Source organism: Meleagris gallopavo, chromosome 6, assembly GCF_905368555.1.
Source record: "Meleagris gallopavo chromosome 6, MGAL_WU_HG_1.1, whole genome shotgun sequence".
Lineage (NCBI taxonomy): Eukaryota > Metazoa > Chordata > Aves > Galliformes > Phasianidae > Meleagris > Meleagris gallopavo.
The window spans coordinates 20,742,490-20,765,079 of record NC_139409.1 but is presented as its reverse complement, the minus strand read 5'-3'; the positions used below and the strand labels follow the sequence as shown (position 1 = coordinate 20,765,079).

Sequence of the window (22,590 nt, the reverse complement as noted above, 5' to 3'; positions counted from 1 at the left end):
GACCTCAGCAACTACAGAGGACTCACAATGTTTTTTAATGAATTTTCCATTTTTAAATACTTATTTTCTTTTGTAAATAATCAGAGCAATAGCAGATTAAGTGAAATCTGAACAGTGGAAAAATCTCTTCAATTACTCATAGCAGCAAGCGAAAAACTACAGAAAGTCTTTGAGGAATCATTTTCTAAGATAACTCCTGACAGCCATTTAGTACATTAGTTCAATAAATGAAAGTGGAATAAAATGTAAGTACCATCATCCTTACTATGATACAGCAAGGATAGTATTCAGAAGTCTAGGTCAACTTAGTGAATTAATCACACCAATAAATAAAGGTATAAAAACAATTTACATTTATTACTGAAGCAAGACAGTGTTCCTTTTCTTTGATTACATGACAAAGATGATAAAAGGTGTGGTTTTTTTTTAATTTAAATATTTTTTATTCAGCAATTACTACTGTAGTCTACTTGAAAGCAATTTTCAAGCAGGAAAATGATGAAAATTGGACTGCCCAAATTTGGTTTCCATTGGAAAACACGTTTATTCTGGCCTAATTGTAACAATTAGTAGCTCAGGGTGTGTGAGAAAAATCAGTAATCAAAGCACAAAGGATGCTAACCGTAACATTCCACAAAGAAAGAAGAAAGAATCAAACCTGCTGCAAAACAATGAAATGTTCTGACTAATGGAATAATGGGTGATGGAACAGGTAGAAATCTGAAAATGCGACAGAAAAGCAGACCTCTTCTTAGAACTAGATGCAGAGTTTGTGCTGACTCCAGGAGGCATGTCGCTATAGAAAGAGTCGGCCTCTCCGGGCTTTTTTACATAATCTCCCTGGGGTATTTGTCTGAAGCATAACAAACATCGGAGAGTCAGAGAACATGGCAGGCATGAGTACACAGACAAATGCACACAAATATCAGTTTTAAGGAAAGAGATAAGGATCACGATCCTTGAGGAAACCTGTTAAACACATACATTTGATCTATAAGAAGTAATTCAACTATCCAAGAGAAAACTTCTGCATATTTCTGATAGTTCAGGAAAGGGAATGATGTGGTTTTAGGAGGGAAAAGCAAGGAGCACTTCACTGATAAACTGATCACTGTTTTTAAAGTTGGTGGTTCTTGGGATGGTGGATACCTAAACTCAGACATTTCAAGGTCTCACTGTGCGGGTTGTGAAAGGCACTCCTGGCAGAACGCACGCCTGAGTCTAAGAGGAGTTCAGGAAAAGTGAAAGTGTTTTTCCCTCTGGATGATTACTGAGATAGATGCCTTCTTTTCAATTTTTGTGACTGCTACTGAATTCAAAAATAACAATAATGAGTTGTTTAAACTTCAGGAGGAAAAAGATCTCCGGTTCACTAATTATCCTCATGTGCAGAGGAATTTATGCCAGCACCAGAGTTTCTCAGCTACTACTGATCACCACAACAGATTCAGTCTGCCAAGACATATAAAAGTAATGCCATACAAATTTCAGAACAGTTCATCCTTTTCTAGTGCCAGAGGTGTGGTTTTGGTGCAAAAAACAATGCATTAGGAATTCTCAGTCAAGTTATGCCACTCTTGTTCAGGCAGTAAATTCACTGCCAGCTGAAAAACTCCAATCTAAATATTCCAGTTACAGTTCCACCATGCCAGAAAATACAAATTGCTCATCTGAAAGCTGGCTACTACATCATAATACCAGCAGTTTAATTATCCCCACACTGTCCAAGGATTCTTGGCTTCGGTTTTCCCCTATCAAGATGCACATTTATCAGAAGATTGATTCATACTTAGATTATGTACAACTCCAGACTGGAACTGGTCTCTCTTCATTCCAGATTTGAATTTATAATGGTTCTGAAGTATTTGAAATATGTAATCACTAATGTAGCACAGTACTTGCATGTTATTTCTCTAACAGTTCATGAGTTCCCATTCTTCAGCTACTACATCTTTTCAGTACTGACAGAGTACGCACAGTTCTGCTCCCCAGGGCTCCTTAGCAAAGTGCTCTCTCACTACCTGGTCAGAAATAGCTGCTCCCACACAGCCACCTTATCCCAGCTGGCAGAATCCTTGCTAATTCACTCCTTTTGTGACTTTCCAGTTCACTGTTTCACTTAGCACTATCAAATACTATTCCTTTAGTAATGCTTCTTTAAGTAATATCTCAATGGTTTGTTTTCATCTTTATTTAAGGACTAACAATAAACAATTTTTTTTAAAAAACGACACTGAGGTGGATGCCTGTTTTTAACACTTGTGGAGCACTCTGTGTACATATCCAAAATAATTCTATTTAGAATAGATAGCTCTATAGAATAATTCTACAAACTTCATTTTCTTCATGAAGTATCTCCATCCCTCCATCACCTCCAAAAGCTGCAACCTATGCTGGTTTCTCTCTGCAGCTATGTCTGTAGGCATGGACAAATTGACCACATCCTTAGGAAATGTGAAAAACATTAGATTCTCTAGTATTTCAGTGCTATTGCACAGGGAGTAGTCTCTTCCCATACTTAGAGGTCCCCTCTGTCCTCTGCCAATGCACAGAGTAACTCAAAGGCTATGTATGTGTTTGTGGATGCAACATTCACCACTCAGCACCACCAAACTCCCACATTCTTCCTTCCTTGTGCCTGGTGACATTTCCTACCTGCCAGTCCAACCATAATGCTTGCTTTGACTACTTCTAGTCAGTGTTTCTGTCTCCTCTCTGACCTTGTTGTGCGCAACATAAATCTACCAGCACTTGGCAGAGCTTTTCTGCTTTTTGTATTTTTTAAGTCTGGCAGAGAAAGCACTACACAGGCAGAGGATGAGGAGAACAAGCACAACAGGTAGCAGCAACACACAAAGCAACAGCTTGGATCAGGGGCTGGTAACACGGGCAGAAAACAGGAGAATTTGAGAAAATGTTTCATCTGCAGAGGCCTGTGAGAAGCAGCAGATCTCCTTCCCAGATTGCTTGGTGAAGCAGATGATGGTGGTCTTCTGGGAGATGAACCCCAAATCATTGTTTGGGTTTTGGCCACCAGCTTGAAGTGTGAAAGCTGAGGCCTCTGCTGAAGCTGGTGCCATGATTTGGCTACAAATACATCAGCAGGGTGGCTGTAGAGAATGGGCTCTCCTTCCGCACACCACGTTAATGGTACAGAACTTTGCATTAACTGCAAAGAAGATCTGGAAATGAATTTGTCTCAGAAGACTCCTGAATATCATGTGAATATTAATTATTCAATACTCAGCCTCTCAAGGACAATTTCATCCCTAATAGCAGATTTTCAGCCTTTTACTGGAAATACTCTCCTGTTTTCCTAAAATGCCCTAAGAAGTAAACATTACTTTTGCTAATGAGTCCAGTGAAAGCAATGTGTACAGAATCAATATCAATTTTATATATTCAAGTAAATATTTTTAAAAATATGCTAATTCATCACCCCTATATTTTCTTTGCAGCATGTAAATGAGCAAGAAAAGACATTTTCAGAATTTTCTAGAAAAACATTCCATTACTTTTATCACATACCTCTGTCTTCTGTAGTTTCTTTCCATAAAAAGATAAGAGAAAGAAATACGTTTACATTATCAGTATGCAGGTACACGTAGGCAGTAAAACATATACAGAATGGAATTTTTGCTCAACATTTTTTAACAAAATCCAAGTCTGAAATAAACATCATCATAAACAAGAATAAACAAGGAAAAACACTCATGTCGATAGATGAAGTCAGTGCTGAACTGGAAGTGCCCTTCATGACAATTTTACATCTATTTACTGTGGTGCTGCTGATGAATGGTGCACTTTTGCCCTCCACTTCCAAAAGCAGATCTCTCTGGCTAACCTCCAAACTCGCCCTTAACTTTTGGAGCTGTACTCAACATAGAAGCTCAGATTTTCAAATACCTCCAGCAGCTAACGTTGAACTATCATGACAGCATAACCTGTCTTTTTACTATCCTAATCCTCTGAGCTTTTTTTCCAAAGGCCTCTTTCTTTATGTATTCCAGATTGCCCTCAGCCTACCTCAGAGTAATGCTGGGGCAGGGGACATGCCAATTTGTAATGCCAAATCAAAGGGCTGTGTCTTGGCCACAGCACCGCCTGCAGCGCAACTTGTCCCAAGTGCGCATGGAGGAAGGACTCTGACAGTCACTCTCACTCAAACACCGGTGGCCAAATAAGCACCTGACTTTTTGTAATATATGCAAAAGAACTACACTTTTCTGGTTTTAGAAGAAATTCACAAAAGGAGAAGTACTGAAAAAGAGCAATCAGATTAAAACAATCCACTTTGACCTTAAGCGAGCAGAACACTTACAGTTGTACATCAGGAAAGAACTCACTACTTATTTACACATTGCAGGTCTTTCTCACTAAAAAATGTGTTTGAATTGATTTGGGGTTAAGCTGACTGAAGACAAATATCTGTTTAGGGAAACCTATGGTTAGACGCTTTACTGTCTGAAGGCAAATCTTTCTAAATTTATTCTGTCATTAGGAAAGATCTGTAAATGAATCAGACTGTAATCTGGCATTTCCTTAGTTAGATGCAATAAAATTACAATCTGGCCATTTCCAATAATAAAAGAAATAGCAAAAAAAAAAAAAAAAAGAAAAAAAAGAAAAAAAAAATCTTTCAAACCTGGACCAAGCCCTCCAAAAGCAAAATCACATATACATATAAGAATTCTTTGAGAAATGCTAACACTAAAAAAAATGATACTGTACGAATATAATCAAATCTGAATTTCTTTAGATGATGTTTGAATTGTTTCTATCATAATGTAGCCAATTTTCAGATTAAATAAGCATATTTTAGCTAAATTAAGAAAAATACAATTTACTCACTTGTAACCCCACGCAGTTATCCCTAAAACGAGAGCCAATACTAAAATGGTGCCAGCAATAGCTCCTATTATTATGTTGGTGCTAACAACACCTAGAAACACAAGAAAGGGGAAAAATATGCAGTTTCAGGATAAAATATACAAGAACAGTTAAATTCACCATCTTTCAAAATCCTGCTTGAACAACTTGCACTAGGATGACTAATTGTAACCAGCAGTACCATCTTGAAGTATAACATGGACATAAAAAGCTCTTTTGTACATCAAACTTTGACTTCTGTCTGTTTCATATAACTGAATACTTGCTACTTGGAAAAGTTGTGCCAGGTATACCAATATAATGTCATAAATACTAAACTACTATATTGCAACCGTACTACCTGTTTAGTAAGCAAATGCTTACACTGGAATAAAAGGAACTTTTTGTCTTTGTTTAAAACTTCTCCATTGCTGAATAAACTAAAAAAGACCAGAAATGACATTCTGGAAGACAGTAAAGCTGCCCCACAGAGCAATTTCTAATGACTATATAAAACATTTACACCCTCATTTTTCTCCACTTTATCTTCCTCTTGTATGCAAGCCTCAAGAGGAATAAAACTCTCACTCAAAAAAACGTGAAAGACTAAAATTTTGTGTCAACAATCTGCATGTTTGCCACGTAATAAAAAACTGACTCTACAAACAAAAATAAAACGGATAAGAAACTATATCTTTCCACCAGAATACAAAAACAAGTAAATTTTTGTTAGTCCTAACCTATCAATCACTTAATCAGGCCACTGAAATGTCTGGGGCAAGCTAGGTACAACTAGATGCACTGGTGACAGTCACAAGTGCTGCACCAAATACTCATGAGCGGCACTGACAGTGAGTGCTTCTGCTGAACAAGGAAGAAAGGGAATGAGGTTCCTACCAGCACATTGTGTTGCATGCTGGCTGGAAGAATCAGAGAGCTAGTTTTGCTTAATAAAACTTCCTCAAATCCAAGCTTTACTAATTATTGTTAAAAAATTATAACTACATACCTTTGTTGATGGCGTCTTTATAAAAAAATACATCATCTTTGATTCGAGAACTGCAGTCATCTCCTCCCCAGAATCGGTCACAGACACACTTTATTTCATTGCTACAAACCTGCAGCCAAAAGTGCCATTCAGAATAAAATAATAAAATTCATCTATTCCCATAATTAAACTACAGAATAGGTACAGTTAGATAGCGCCAACTTTAACTGCCTGCAAAATTTTGCATAACATTTTTAATATACAGCAATTTTTAATTTATGTATTAGATATAAATATATTAAACGCAACATTACACATATATATGTGTTATATTGTAATATATTATGTAATATATCACATAGTGGGATATACTGAGTAATATATTTCTAATTCAATGCATATTTAATAGAGCCATCTAAAATTGCTTTAGGAGACTCAATTATTTTTTTAATATGAAGAAGTGGTTAATTTCAGATAATAAAGGGAGTTCTCATACAGTGCAGGAGACAAAAGGCATTAAGAGAGAACAGTTCCTTTGATCTCAGCCAAGCCACAGGGATCTGGACACTCTTTCAAACTGTGTGAGGGACAAAGAGATTTGCCAGGGCCACAGCAAAGCCATAGGCTCTGCACTGACTAAAGACGCTGACCGTGAGAGGCGGGAGCCAGCTCACTGCTCCATTTTCTGGAGGGAATTAATTCTCAGCCAACAAAATCAAATGACTTTATGAATTTTCTTGGCTGTTGACACAAGTAATTAAAAAGAGCATTTGGAAGAACAGAGCCCCTCCTTTCTAAGAAATGAGCAATAAAACCTTTATATCCTTCTGAATGTTGCTTGAGGAAATACCAAGCAAGTTAGCTGAAGTGATGGCTGGTAAGATTTTTGTAAAATTAATATCTACTTACTGTGACTCACAGTTTAGGATGCTTCAACTGCAACACATTATGTTCACTGATAAGTCTCCTCCAGTATAAAGACTTCTAGAGTCACGCTGCTGGCTTCATGCAAGGTCTAGCTATTGTACTACACAATACTGTATACTCAGCCAGAACGGACGAGAGGAATGAAGAGTATAAGAACATACACCATGTCCTGAACAGATCTGGGTGTCTGTGGTGCCCGGGCAGGTGCTGAAGTTGAAGGATTCGATGGGGAGGCAGCGATGGTCAAGGCACACCATATTTGGCCCACATGGCGTCCCATTCTCCACATAGCCCAGGTCCGTCTCCTCATCAAGCTTCACATGCCCACCACTATAAGACAAGCAGGAAGACCCCAGAAACTTGCGCTTCTACCAGACACCCGAGAAACTGCTCTGGGCTGCTACCTTCATTTCTGTCTGCATTATGTAATGCACAGGACCAGGGAAGATTAAGCACTAGCTAATTTATCTCACCAGCCCTAATGTGAAGCAAAGCAAAATGGAGTATATCTGCATCAAAGAATATAATGATGAAAACAACATTTTTCTCGCATAAGAGCTTCTGTTGCAAAAAACACTGAATTTAGTTACGCAGGACTTTATTTCATCTTGCTGCGAGAACATACCAGGTCTGTAACTGGTATTAAACTAACATATGGCAATGCATTAAGCTGTCAGTTAGCTTTAGCAGTGCAGCAAATGTCTAAGTATTTTCAACAAATTAAACATGCTACAAACATTAAAGAATGTAGTTCCAAGAGGCCAGAGAAGAGCATTATCTCTCTATTGGCAAAACTGACAGGTACACAAAGGGGTTGGCAAAACAGCTGTGCTCTCCATACACAGTAAAGTTTCAGAAGGTTAAAAAGTTTGAGCTGGAATAATGATTACTTCTTAATGGGACACTTAGTTCTCCACTTCAGAATGAGAAAGATCCTTTTCCAGGCCAGATGTATATTGACAGTCCTATTTTCAGGATTTCCAATTACCTGCAAGTGTAGACTTTACCAAACTGCAAGACCGATGAAGTGATTTCACCATCGAGTTCTCCAAGTCTGGGCACACTAGATATATTCGAGCACAGAAGGTATCCACAAAGCACATCCCTGCATTGAAAGAATAAACAGATACTCACAAAAAAGAAAATTCAAGAGAAATGCATGATCAAAAACGTGTTTTTCTTCAATTGCTTTGCAACATATTTGTTATTCTTTGCTTTTTTCTTATTGACAGAAATGCCATAAATAATGTCCTATTTCCCACAAAAATTATTCTCCCAAGAATGAGGCTTTTTTGTGATGTATTATCAAGAATGCCCTACAAATGAAGAACTGTCAAGAACAAACCACATCAAATTGATTTAATATCCTATTAGGGTACAACAGCTGTCCCATGGAGAAGCAGTAGAAGCAGTCTCTGAAATATGTTAAGGAATTAGAGACACAACTTTCAAAGTGACTTTAAACTTGTATGCAAGGATTTGCACATTGTCAGACGAGGAGGGTAAGGCCTTTCTCATGTTAATGCATATTTTTCACTAAGGAGTTTGCAAAGGAACAAAAGAAAGGTTACCACATCTGCACAGAGAGCTGGGAAAGGATCTGTAAGCAGAATTAGAATGAAAAAAGAGGACATGCTTCTGTACAGAGGCCTCTTCATGCAACCTTGGGAACTGAAGAAGGGATAAAAATCCCACACCAGCTGTTTTTAAATAGATCAACTTACTGTTTATTGCACTGTACCCAAGAGTCCTTGTCTCTTCCACAGTTTCCTTTCTCAGTCCCTTCAATATTCAACTTCTCATAGCAGTACCTGTCAGCAGCTGATACTTCTGAAATAGAAACAAATCTCTTCTCAGGTGATAAAGACTTTGAAAAGCCAAGTCCTGGGAAACAGGGATGCACCATGATAGTAAACAGAGCTTCCCAATTTGTCAAATGCAGTATCATGGTCTGCAGGTGCACTATGGAACTTTGCAAGATATTCTTAATAAGAACTGAAAATTGTTGACAGGATTCTTTTAAAATTTTTGTTATGATTGACCAATTTTGTTGGCCCAAAATGTCCAGAAGCCACTGAAATTAATCAATAAATGTCATTATAGGCTCCCTAGGTTGTTAATAAGAGCTTAAATGTAAGACTTCAGTCTCATACAAGTAAGGTAATCAATACTAGATCAAGAGCTGAAAAAGAGGAGGAAAAAACAAAATGAGGGGGAGAGAGGAGTGAGGTGGAGGGAGGAGGTGTTCTGTGTCTCTTTTCATCAAAGGTAACCAGCAAACCTTGCTTAGGAAGCACCACATTCAGCACAAATACCAAAGGTTTAATATCCTTATAGCATACGCCAGGGGTTTAGAAGGGAGACCATCCAAGTAATCCTGCTGTTTAGCATAGGCTTCCCAAAGCTATCAGTATTTTTGAGGCAAACTCTAAAACAAATTTAAACTCAACTTTCTGTGCCTTGCATAAAGAACTCATCTTCAGCATTGCCTGCATTCCTACGATCTCCCAATATAATGAAGCCATTCAAAGTGCTTTTATCCTATCAAAGGTTCTTTGTAAACATACCACTGAAACTGTTGTAGTCTGCATGCTATTAATATAAATGCGTAAGGGCATGTCTGATGTCCAAGAGAGGTATTACATGTGACCATACAGAAATTACTGTATGCTTTCAACACAGTTGAGTATGTAAACGACACCTTTTTGTACTGCAATGCAAACTAATTCCTTATTTCCAAATCATAAAATGATCAAACCTCTCTTACAGTTAGAACACTGCCAATCAAATATAAGGCAGTAAAAAATACCTACAATAGCAATAGAAAAATATGATGTGCTTGATGAGATGATATAGATTATCATACAGACCAAAAGAATCACTCATTTTTCCCTTCTTGCATGCGTGGTTCTTGTACACATGCAGGTTTGTTTGAACTGCTGAAGTTTTAACTGAATGATAGCTGATTACACACTTTGCCTGACAAAAGTAATCTCCGCAGCCAGCGGGCATCATTTCAGGAAGCCTTGTCATCAAAGGGAGACATGCAGTCCACATGCTGGACTGTGCTCTTCTTATTGAGTGTCCACTGCAATTTCTTTGATCTTTCCTACATTTCAGAATAGGCCACAGGTCTGCCTGATGAATAGCTTATGCCACAAAAAGGAGCAAAGGATGTGTTATCTGGTAAAATAGGTGCTGTAGTCAGCACTAGAACATCAACAAAAAAAAACATGGAACTAAGAAAGAAACAAAGTTAAAAACAAGCATAAAGTTAAAAAACTGAGTTTAAAGTTTGAGGAGTACCAAATTGCTCAAAAGAAAAACTAAAATTCAAGGGCAAAAATCAAAATGGAGCAGAGTTCTGGATCACAGCATGCAGTCCTGGTTGTTTTCAATGGTTCTGAGCGTTCATTTTCCCATAATTTTTTCTCAGGAAAATTTAGTTTTCAAGCCATATGATAACCAACTTAGAAACTTTATTATTTACTCACTTTCACCCCAGATATATTTACACTGTCGGTCCCTGGTTTTACATCTTCCTCCAAAGCAAATGCCCTAAAAAGAAAGAAAATACATGCAAACAACTTCACATAATTTGTTTATCAAACAAACAAACAAAAAAAAGCATTTGCAAAATATACAGACTTGCTATATTTTCTAGCAAGTCAAGTAATATGATCCTACTTAAATGCTTAGCTCCAAAATATGACCAGCACCCAAAAAATAGGAATTTGATGACATTGTACAAGGTGACTTCCAAAGTTCTTAAACCAAACTCATAAGATATAAACCAAAATCATTAAGAACATAAAAGAAATTGAAATAATTACCTGCCTGTTATCACATGAATATCCATCCATTTTATGGATATTGGGAGAACACTGTAGAGAGAGAAAATAACTAATAGATCATTCAGAAATGCTTGGAAACAAAGAGTACAAATGGCATATAGAATATTATCTCATTTTCATATTTTCCTTCTGAGCTTACACCACGTTTAATAACAATTTTTATACACCGTACCATACAAATCAGTAACACTCATAGTGAATGAGATACAACAGGCATTTTTTTCATTTCTGGGATATAAGATCTAAAAATCACCTGACTGGAGTTTCCCGTGCAGTTCTCTGCAATATCACAATCATTCACTGCTTCTCGGCACAAAACACCCCTAGGTTCAAACTGAAAAAAAAAAAAAGGACAGAAAATCAGTATCTTGGTTTCTCCATGTCATGCCTCAAATGCAATACTTTCTTCACATTTTAACTAAAATAAAGAATGGGAAATAGTAAGGTTCTGAATGAGGGGGGAAGGCTTTGCTTCCCCTGGCAGGTGTCGCACCATCTGAGCCATAGGCTGTTTGCTGGTGTGAGTGGCACTGCTTCCTGAGGCACCACCTCACCCCCAGGTGATGAGAGCTGCCATGGGCCCCAGGGGCCTACCACGCCAACACTGCAGGGGCATCATTCTGGCCAGGGCCTCCACGTTTCTGTGACTTTTTTCCCCTTAAAAAAACACAGAGGGAGAGATCCTGATATTTGCGAATTCCTTTAAGACCTAGAAGACTATATTGCTCTAGAAATTATCATCATGGTTATTACAAAGCCCAATTTCTGTTGTAGAACAGAAACTATTCATAAATATACAGAATTAGGTATGATTTGTCACCAATTTCTAATTGAACGGGGATTTAAGAATGAAAAATGAACAAGTGACCTAACATACACATTTACAATCTGATTAAAGACTGTGCCACTGACCTGTAAAAGCAGAAAGGCATCCCATAAGGGCAACCATTGGTGCCTCTGGTCATGGACATATTTCAGATCTCTTATTTTGCCTGGAATGCTTCTTAAGCCTGAGCTAACCAGTTCATTCTACAGCTGCATGACTTTCTGCTGCATGTGCACATACATTTTGTTTGGGACAACTGCTAACTCTATGGCTGCTGTGAACAAGTATATGACAGTGCAAGGACAAGACTCTAGCACTTTCTCAACCTTAAATTTAGGTTTACCCACTTGTCTCTGGAAAGATGCAGACAGTAATGCTGTCAGTGATACTATGAGATGCTGGGATTTACACCCACCATCTTGTTTTGTTTGCAATCCCTTTTCTGCTCCTGCTTTCAGGTAGAGTTCAGCGGGAAAAGGTAACCTCAAGTTTGGGAACTGCTAGTAAAAAGTCCTCTTAGTTGTCCTGATTAACTGTTCCTAGGGATGTATGTTTTACAAAATTCTTCCTTTCTGCTCATGTTCCCTGATATTTACGTAGACAAGCCCTTATCTCACTTGCAGAAATAATGTAGGTACACAAAAGCTTAATTCTTTTTCAGAGATTCTTTAATGTGGTGCCCATGTGACTTGGATACCTGAAAAAAATTCACCCATGCTGGCAATCTGCTGATTTTTTTTTTATATTACATTAAAAAAGAAGGAATGTCCTTAGGCAAATGTGATCTGTTCCAGCCTAATCTGTGCTTTTTCATTTTACCATTAGGATGAGCACAATCAAGAATGTGGTCTGCAGTTAATAATGATCCTCCTGAGGAAATGAAACCCTCAGATGATGAAGATAAAAATATCACACATAGTACACCACCATGGTGTTAGCACCATTAATAATAATTGTCATTATTATTAAATGAGCATCAACAACTATTTGAAGTTATATTTGTCTGGGCTCCCTTACAGCCAAGATTTGGCTAGATCTCTTTTATTATTTACTGATGTATCAAAAAGAATATCTTACAGTTTACACAGGACTCGATTCGTTTTACTCAGTGGGATTTCAGTCAGCACAAACATAAGGAGACACAGGCAGACCTAACTGAAGTTGAAATCAGGTGTCTTTTAGATGAACATTTCCAAACACTGCTGCTAGCTGTTTTGACTTTTTTAATCACATTCTTCTCTCAGGCCATTTGTGGTATGATTTTCCCATTCAGCCTCACAGAGACAAGTACAGAACAACACAGCAGGCATTATGGGAGTGGCCCCTGAGTAAGCCTGTGCATGTTTATTTCAGCCTGATTCTGAAACCAGAAGGCTTTGGTTCTCCTCCACTTCCAATCATGCTCTCAAACTGAAGAAGCCAAGCCAAAAACAGAGTGAAAAGTCCTGGACAAATCATTTTCCAGCCGCTTTTAAGAAAAGAGACAAGAAGTACAGATGCTGTGGTTCCCTCATCACTGGCAGGATGATGCCCTTACCCGGCACTTCCGACAGCAGAGCCCATTGCTGCACTGGGAGCCTGCCGTCAGCGTGCAGGTATTGCAGCACTCTCCTCCTTCACTGGCACACTCCTGAGGAACACAGACATTTGTAGAAGAACATACAAGAAAAACAGATGAGCCCCATATTTCTCACATTCTTTCTTAGCATGCTACCTGGACAGATTCTTCACCAGGCTGCTATGCACTGGTAGCAGAAGAGAGCTTGCACTGTGGAGTATGAAATTGCTGCACTTGTTGCTATGCAATATAGAAAATCATTTTCCTAATTCACAATGTTGCTCATTAAATACTGACATTGTAGCACTAACCAGGGTATACTTTATCATTTTTAAGGACTGATTTTGCATAGGTAGCTATTGTTATTACTCTTCAGAATTGAAGTGGTGATAAAACATTTATGTTTTATAGCCGGCCCATGTTGTGCCAAACATGATGGAAAAAAGTGAGAAATGATGAATTTTTTTTTGCCTCGAGACCTTAGCACTGCATGTCTTCCTCCACTTAACCAAGAACAGTGATGGGCAGCTGGAGGACCTAGCTGCTAATTTAAAGCACATTGCACTTACTGCTGTTGTCCCACAGTCGCACTCTTCTCCATCTTCCACAAAGCCATTGCCACATTCTGGAGGATCCAGAAGCTGCAGGGCATAATCAAAAATTAGAGAGAATCATTGTCATATTTATTCCATAATTGTTGTTTTTTCAGCTAACATTCCAAATGCGTTAACCAAAACACGGTGCCAAACTGAGAGAGAAGCAGATTAGAAACAATACAAATGAAATGTGCAGAGACCAAACAACATCTAATTCAGCAGTTACATTGAGTCATATAGTGTGTTCTGTGTCAGACCATCGTTTTCACAGCAGATTCAGTCTGAGCAGAAGCCAGAATTAAAAACAAAAGGTGTGACAATAAAGGACAACTTGTGAAACAACTCCACATTATCATAACAGGAGTTGTAACTCAATTGTTCTGGAATTCCTATGCCCTGGCTTGAATCCTGCAATATACCTTCAGAAAGAATAACCATGAAGAAGTCTTTTGGGGCCAGATGGCTCAGAAATGCAGGGAAAGGGGAGAGGCTGGGATTTTTCACCAGTTTTTGCAACAGTTGATTGTTATTTCCTTCTCTTTTCCACTATCACAGTTGGGAATTTGCAACATGTGACACAGGCAGATAAATGAAGCTGGTAAGACTTCTTCCCTTCCTTTTCCATTCAGTCTCCCCACTAAACTAAAACTTAACATGTAAAAATCTGCATGTTTGTAGTAGCACTGCCCTTTTCCACCCCCACCCCTCCCCCCAAAAAAAGAAAGAAATTTTTCCTTTTGAGCACAAGAAAACATAATTGTGGCTTTTGTTACATGAAGGAGAAGGTATAGAAGAGCATTACGGAGTTAGTTTAAATTAGAGTTCATCTCTTAAACAAGATCATTCTAGAAACCACCCTGCTCGTGAGCCACCTGCACAAACACATTGATGGTGGTGTACAGTGGTTCTCTGGCTGCTGCTTCTCTGCAGCCCACAGGAGGAGCATCACCCTGCAGCCGCCTCGGTGCCACAAACCAGCCCACCACTTGTGGCACATGCTTGCAGCTACTGTTAGATCCCCTACTGAAATGGAAATTTGACTGCAATATGCAATTACATTACATGTAAGCAAGCAATTACCTGTCACGATTATTAAAGAGTTGTTTTAAACTGCTCGTTTCTTATTTTTCCAGATATCTTAACTTCTTCAGTGTCTCTAACTGCACTGCTCAATACAGACAAGCAGATGGCACAAAGAGAGGACCCCAGCTTAAGACATTTGCCAATTTCCTGCAGTATACTGGCACCACTAAACGTGAAATAAAAGAACAAAAACTGGAAGCAAATTGCATAACTTATCCCCAAAAGACACTATATAATTCATCTAATTGCTTGAAAAGAGCTTATGATCAATCTGCTCCTGGAGTTGATTTTGGCAATCACAGCTGATGTCACAGCGGAGCATTGTCGAACGCTGCATTTTGACACATCTCATGTTTCTTGAAAACCACAAGTTGGTGTTTCATCACCCTTGCTAGGAAGCACGTGTGTTTGGCAGCCTTGTGAATTAAACAGACATCCACTGTTAATAACCTCAACACAACCTGAACAGCAATACAGAAAAAGTCTAAATCACCCTGGCTCCCGCATCTGACTTTCACATTTTCATATGCCACTAGAAAAAACTGCAAATGCCAGTAATCTAAATTGAGATCAGAGTAATTGTGTTTTTCAGAGTGACAGATGGGTAAATGAATGTAATCACTAAAGCAAGCCCAAGTAAGAAAGCATTACACTATGGAAACAATTCACTCAGCAAAGTAATAAAATGTTCAGCATTACTCTCTGTCTGTAATAAAAATGGAAAAAACAAACTTTTGAAATGCAGGAACATTCTAAAGAATGAGAAAGCTTGCAACTTCTTACTCAATTACAGTACTTTCTCCCTACTTTTCTATGTTATTCCATGAAAAGGAGATAACATTTCAGAGATCAGCACACAGTTTATCCAGATGTACCCCAGAACAGACTTTCTTTTTGCACTGTGGTCACCTCAGCCACGAAGTCGTTTTTTCCATGTGGTACTGTCTTTCTGCCTTAGCCTCTTTCATCTGCTTTTTGAAAGACAGCCATTAAATAGGGGATAATATTAATTATACGTAGAAAAGACTCAAGATTACTCTAATTAATTTACACATTAACATGCACTTCCGTAAATGGAGCAGATCTATACTGAAACCCTGCTGTAAATCCTACATCACAGAACTGCTTACATCTTGGCTGGAGTTTCCTTAACCCTGCTTTGCATTTATTTCCCTGAAATGTCTCAGTTCATCATTTCATAGTCTTTGCATGCACCCTGTGAATAAAGCTGTTTAGCTGGTAAAAAAAATTCAGACACAAGAGGCAAAGAAAAGGAAATATTCCCCGCTACATTTGATTTCCAATACTCATGCAGCAAGACCTCCAATTTCATTCTTAATAGGCAAATATGGAGGGGATGTATCAGCCATTCAGGCAGCCCTGATGCTTGTGCAGCTCCCTCCCAGCAGCTCCATCGTATCTGCTCCCTGCTCCTCAGGGCTTACTCTGTTGCTCTGCCTCTTCCAGCATTAAAAAAATTAGTCCCAGTTTTCAAAATCTTTTCTGAAAGTCACTATGAAAACTGTTCCCTCTTCCCAAGAGGAAGACTACCACAACCACCTGTAACCAGTCGTGGTTGCACAGCTGTGCTCCCCCTGCTGCAGAGTGTCCAGATCTTGGAACATGTGAAATAAAACTATTCTTACTTCTTCTTCCAGGGATTCTCGTCCAAAGACATCAGTCTTTCACTCTTCTTGATTTCATCTAAGTTAAAAGTATAATAGAAAGAATACTCAATAATAAGGTAATTCTTACCTTGGTTGGCTTATTGAAAAGGCAGGCTCCACCTCCGTTGTTTAAAAATTCGTGATACTCTTCAATATCACACTTGGAGAACTTGCTTGGTAGATAATACCTACAAATAAATAAGGTGCTTTTTATAGTACATTTTCTTTCTTCAAAATAAGAGGAGGACAGGTATAACATATTTTAGAAAAGCTGCTAAAAATACACTGTTCAGAATCAGAGGGAAGATATTTGCTTGCAACATTCTTTAAATTTTAAATAATTTTAGTAAATGAGAAACATCTTTCAACAATTACACAGAGTTCATGTAAAGAGAGAAGACAAAAAATTTTCCACTAAGTTATTTTATGCCAAATATCATAAATCCTAACAGTCAATGTGTGGTTCTCACAGACATGTCCAGTTCCACTAAAGGGCCTGTTTCAGAAATACAATTATTTCTTCTCATATTTCTTCCCATTCTGCAGTGGACAACAGCTGCCTTTCTCACACATGGCCCTTTTAAAGATCGCTTGTAGTTCACTCTTCTCTTAGTTGAAATTGCTCTCTTGGCACACTGAATTTTTATATAATACAGCTATGCAGTTTTTAAATGTGCTTCTAGCAAACATCAGCTAACATTTCAGCTTCTTCCCTCTTGTGCCCAATGGAATGGATTTCATTTGAGTACCGACTGCCAATCTGAGTTGCACTTAATACCAATCTGAGCTTTAACTAATGCAAAAAGATTTTGAATTGCTCCTTTCCACAAGGAAAGAGTTCTTCCCAAGGTAACTTGAGTGATCTTTATGTTTAGGTCCTTAGTTACAAAAGTACCTATGGTTCAAACAGATTTTGGAGTCTGAAAGGCTTTTTAGTATCAGTTCACCACTAGATAAAACAAAATATTAGCAGAAGTACTTCATAAAATAATCCTGTGTTGCCAGGAATGATAATCTGCAAAACATAATTGTTCTTTACAGTCTCTAGTGTTTATGATTTAGATCTAAAGACTGCAGAGAATGTGGAATTCACATTGTTCAATGATAAGCTATGAGTTGCTATGAGTGCATATATTTGTCGTATGCCTAATTATTTTAAAGGTTCAGACTTCAAATAAAGGATTTAAAGACCATTAGATAAGGAAGCATTTTTTTTTTAGAAGAATCAAGGATGTCTCCCCATATTGGCTTTCCGTCATACTGAAAATTAGAAAAATCTTACATAGTTTGCTTTTAGGTACACAAAGTGAAAAAAAGGCACACATTGATATTTCCAGTGTTTTGAATGAAATATGCTTTATATTGTTCAAAATAGTTCTTGCCACAAAGCAACTGCGAAATTTGCAAGTGAGATCAAAATTCCTTTAAAAATTTGGAATACTATCTGTACCTCATAATAGACTCTTGTTTAATTTATATGCATGAAGACAGGTCTATAATATGGTGAATTAAGTTCTGAATACACGCACTAGGAAGCATCATCAATTTCAGCTAAAAGCAGAAATTTACAAATTCAGTAGTCCTCACATAAAATCTCTTCAGTGATTACTTTATGTGAGCATGAGAATATCAAACCTCCCATGGGAGCATTTTTTCTAGCATTACCATACAAATTGTAGGATGAAAAATGAAAGACTGCAGTAGAAGTAATAAAAATGAGACATGGGCAAGGAATTTGAGCATGGTATTTTAGGAATTTTGATGAGTCTTTGTTTCCACAGCTCAGCAGCAAACTCATGGAAGAAGTGAAACATGGTTCTGCTTCTTTGCAGAACCTGCTTGGCTGATGAGCTTCTGAGCACTGCCATTGAAACCAGTGGTTACTAAGAATCCTTATATCCTCTCATTAAGTTACTAATTCACATATTTATAAGTGTCTATTCTAAGTATATTTTGTAGGTAACAGTTTGCTTTCTGAAAAAATAACAATTCACAGAAAATATTCCACTGAAATGCAAAAGACAAACATTTTCATGCTTTTTCTTTATGGCATTGTATGCAGGACGTGACCTCCCTCCAGCGAATGTCTTACCCTGTGTCTCCCATTATGCATCCAGACCAGGTGTCCTCACACTTACACTCACCTGACAACAAAGTAAAATTTACATCTTGAATCTTGAGAGTCCAAAGTACATTTCTTATCACAAAAATCACATTGGAATCAATTCTATTGCAGTTTTAAATATAAATTGAAAAGAATCATTTGCTCTTTTATTGCACACCTTAATTTAAGTGTGTCAGTGCACACTGAGCCTCCTTTCAAAATCTATGCATGATTCTTTGCAATCCTTGCAAAGAATCCAAACCTTGAAAACATGCTCTGTATTTTTTTCCTTCCCTTAAGTGAAGTCAAAGGAAACTGCACTGTCAGCCTCCAGCACTTGCATATCACGAGGCAGCTCTGCCGCCTTCTCCCGTGTCATTATATTTGATTCCCAAATTTTCAGTGTAAATAACAGAATCAGTAGGATCCGTCAGTTTTACTATTTCCCTCTTTTCCTTACAGCAGTTTAATAACATGCAGCTAGAAAATGAATACTGAATATGTAAGTAGCACAGAGCATCCTATGTGTTGGAGTATTTTTCAAAATAAAATTATGTGTACTACAATAACCTTTGCTTGCAGATGTATCTCTGCATTATGTACTGTCTCTACAATGTCTGAAAACAAAATCCATGAAAACATTTATGTTAGTCAATATAGAAATTATGTTTTTAAATGTAAGGCTTTCAGCGCAATGAATTGTCATATGCCATTTAAAAAAGCACAGTACTGATATTGTTTAGTGAAAGCAGGGACGAAGAGCTGCTTGTGGGGATCAAGGATTGATAAATTAAAGCACTGCAGGTTAACAGGGGCTATTGGGAAGTTGAAACACAAGGTTACAAATAATAGACAAATGGCAGCAGCAGAGTGATAAATACAGGAGATTTGGGTAATATAGAAGAGGAATTCATTTAAGGCGAACAGGGAAAGAGATATGTTGTCAAATCCATCCTTCGTAACAGGACTGAGGGAGCTAATCACCATCCCTGGTCTAATAATGTCTGTCTCTCTACCTCCGCACTGCAGCACAGCAGCCATTCAGTTTGTGGGTGTTACATCAATCTCCCTGAAATGAATGGTGATATACAACTTTACAACTTATTTTTAACAAAATGATGGCACCAGTCCTACCAGCAATTAGGGCAGGGGGAAATTGTGGCATTTAAGTAGAGTTAAACCAATGGTAGTGTCTCCTCATTTTATTACAAGAAAAGTAATAGTATTCCAACATTGTAAGAAACATTACAGAAGAACATATCAGAGAGACACTGGTAAGATTCTCCACTTGTTAATATTTTCTCTTGAGAGGATGTGAAAAAGCATACAAACTTACCACTTATGAGTTTTCTTCTGTCTGAGAATATGCCAATATTTTGGGCCAATGTCTGTGCCAGGGTAACTGCCATTAAGTCAGGCTTTCCAAACTGAAAGAAAGAAGTAAGAATAGGAAGAGTAATCAGGTACACGTATCCCCCTCCATACTCAGCACTGCTGAGGCTTCCCTTCAAGCACTGTGTTCAGTTTTGGGCTACAACAACAAAGAAATTGAGGCCCTGGAGCATGTCCAGACAGAGAAACGGCAAGAAAGCTGGAGAGGTGTCTGGAGCACAAGTCTTATGAGGAGCAGCTGAGGGAGCTGGGATTGTTCAGTCTGGAGAAGAGGAAGTTCGGGGGTGACCTTATTGCTCTCTACAGCTACCTGAAATGAGGCTGTGGCAAGGTTGGAGTTGGCCTCTTCTCCTAGATAACTAGCATTAGGACAAGAGGTAATGGCCTTAGGTTGCTCCAGGGGAGGCTCAGGTTTGATGTTAGGAAAAACTTCTTCCCAGAAAGAGTGGTAATGCATTGGAGCAAGTTACCCAGGGAAGTGGTGGAATTACTGTTCCTAGAGGTGTTCAAGAAATGTGCAGATGTGGCACTGAGGGACACGGTTTAGTGGGCCTGGTGGTGATAGGTTGACAATTGGACTAGGTGATCTCAGTGGTCATTTTCAACCTTAATGATTCTATAATCTCAGGTACAGCCAAAGCTTTTTTCATTTAAAGGCAATAAAAGGCAAAATGAGATTCATAATGTTAAAGTAATTACTTCAGAGGAAATGTAAATGAACATGTGAGGAAGACTAAACGCTGGCTTACAAATAAGTTAAGAAAGTCTGCTTCTTTTTTGTCACTGTAGTCACAAGAATGAATGATAGAATATTGCAAAAACTGCTGGAAAGTGTATTTGAGCCCATGTCCAACTTTATTCACGTACTGTTCTTCATTAAGACATCCCTTCCACAGAGCAGTGCTAAGGCTCTGCATCAGCAAAGCAGCAGCAAGATATTTTGAGGAACTGCACTGATAAATTCCCTGCAGACAAATTTCCACCACTTTTCATCCATCCCAGTACCCACACCTACCTCATTCACACCTCCGCCTTTAAGCAAGGAGCAGATTCCACCAGTGTGAGCTACACCACTTCGACTGCTCTGAAATCGACTCCCCCTTTGACAAAAAGGAAAAGAAAAGAAAGTTTACCCTGCTCATCCCACAACTTTTGCATTTACCCATCTTAGTATTTATCCTATTTTCAAATGAGAAACCAGCAAATGCCAGGTCCCATCACTATGTTGAAAAATTATGCAAAAATAAAATGAGAATAACAGATAACATTCACAGATCTCACATGACAGTCCCCAGAAAAGTTTTACCATCTTCCCTCCTCATTCTCACATTACCTAATATAAGAAAGCATAAGACAAGACTTCCTATCTCACCATACTTTTGTTCATATATAGAAGGCAGTGAGGCACTGGCACAGCTGCCCACAGAAGCTGTGGGTGCTCCATCCCTGGAGGTGCTCAAAGTCAGGTTGGATAGGACCCTGGGCAGCCTGAGCGACGGGGGAGCAGCCCTGCCCATGGTAGGGGGTGGGAACTGGGTGGGCTTTGAGGTCTCTTCCATCCCAAACCATTCTATGATCAGTCATAATTTAGCAAGTGGTTTTCAACATCCACACTTGGACACTGCTTTGGTACATGCTACAGAGTGCAAGAGAGGCCACTATGCTTCCAGCGCCTGGGGGCCTGGGGAAAAGACACATGTCCAATTAAGCAATGCAGATGTGGCAAAAACGAAAGGGAGATGGCTTGTGGCTCCCCGATGGGTCAGAACTCCCCAGAATTGCAGCTGATCTCATCCAGGTGGCAGCTGCGCTGTAAGCCTAAATTTAACGATGCCTTTGATGTTGACCAAATCAGTATGAATGACTGCCAGTTACTGGAGACAAAAGATGCTTTGCACCACTTTAGAAGTACTGATCCAGCCAAGCCAGTGCACACTGGTTTTCTCAAAGGAAAACAGAAAAATGACATGAAACAGAACATAATGGGCTAACTGTGCTGAAAGTGGAAGTTGGTTTTTAACTGGTGTGCTGCCAGAGCAGCCACTTGCCCTCCCCACTCAGCCATATTTTACTCAAGGACACAATTTTAGAACTGTATTCCTAAGTAATCTACGAATACAGTATCTTGACCAGTTAAAATGGTGTTACAGGTAGCACTGGAAATTGTATTACAGTGTTATCCAGTGTCTCAGTCACAGGGAGAAAGAGGACCTAGCCAATCCAGAAACATTCAAGAGAACATCTCCCCCAAAGACCTTACAATTTCATAGAAAAGAAATAAAAAGATGTGGGGAAAAAAAAAAAAGATTCCTTTTTACAGATGAAGAACCGAGACACTGACAAACTAAAATGTACAAGTAACACTCAGGGATCTAACTTCACATAGGAAAGCAGTGACAGTAATTAAGCGTGTGCAAAAAACTCTGAGAGGCTGGATACTGGGGCTGCGCATCAAGGTTCCCTACTGGAGTCACATAAAAGTGAAGAGTTAAAGCTAAATTTATTCATGTAGCTTCCTATCTCTCAGCAGAGAGGGATAAGGGCTCCAGCAGAACAAGCTACCTGGCCTGTCTCCTGGGGATAAAAATCCTATCAAGAGTGTCTCTGTTATTTTTTAGATATAATTTGTTATATCAATCCTATTATCAAAGTAATTTAGAGGTTTAGAGATAATAAAATTCCTTCCAGCTTATTATTCTTATATCATATGTCTTTCTGAAGGACAG

General features: G+C 38.5%; 1 protein-coding gene across 8 annotated transcripts in view; it reads right to left on the bottom strand.

Annotated features, from left to right (window-relative positions):
• Nucleotides 1-22,590, bottom strand: part of ADAM22 (ADAM metallopeptidase domain 22) — a 125,726-nt gene that overhangs the window by 19,304 nt on the left and 83,832 nt on the right. For 4 of the 8 annotated variants that reach the window (XM_085227378.1, XM_085227371.1, XM_085227372.1 and 1 more), the window contains exons 12-27: nucleotides 20,880-20,964; nucleotides 19,809-19,899; nucleotides 18,461-18,512; nucleotides 16,457-16,556; nucleotides 13,592-13,663; nucleotides 13,002-13,094; nucleotides 10,892-10,972; nucleotides 10,618-10,668; nucleotides 10,279-10,342; nucleotides 8,509-8,614; nucleotides 7,773-7,889; nucleotides 6,946-7,114; nucleotides 5,879-5,987; nucleotides 4,852-4,942; nucleotides 3,529-3,546; nucleotides 659-853 (exon numbers count right to left, since the gene is read on the bottom strand). In XM_085227378.1, the coding sequence (XP_085083504.1) occupies nucleotides 659-853; nucleotides 3,529-3,546; nucleotides 4,852-4,942; nucleotides 5,879-5,987; nucleotides 6,946-7,114; nucleotides 7,773-7,889; nucleotides 8,509-8,614; nucleotides 10,279-10,342; nucleotides 10,618-10,668; nucleotides 10,892-10,972; nucleotides 13,002-13,094; nucleotides 13,592-13,663; nucleotides 16,457-16,556; nucleotides 18,461-18,512; nucleotides 19,809-19,899; nucleotides 20,880-20,964 (1,494 nt within the window). The remainder of the gene's footprint in view (nucleotides 1-658; nucleotides 854-3,528; nucleotides 3,547-4,851; nucleotides 4,943-5,878; nucleotides 5,988-6,945; nucleotides 7,115-7,772; nucleotides 7,890-8,508; nucleotides 8,615-10,278; nucleotides 10,343-10,617; nucleotides 10,669-10,891; nucleotides 10,973-13,001; nucleotides 13,095-13,591; nucleotides 13,664-16,456; nucleotides 16,557-18,460; nucleotides 18,513-19,808; nucleotides 19,900-20,879; nucleotides 20,965-22,590) is intronic. The other 4 variants (XM_085227375.1, XM_085227376.1, XM_085227377.1 and 1 more) reach the window with 2 other exon arrangements.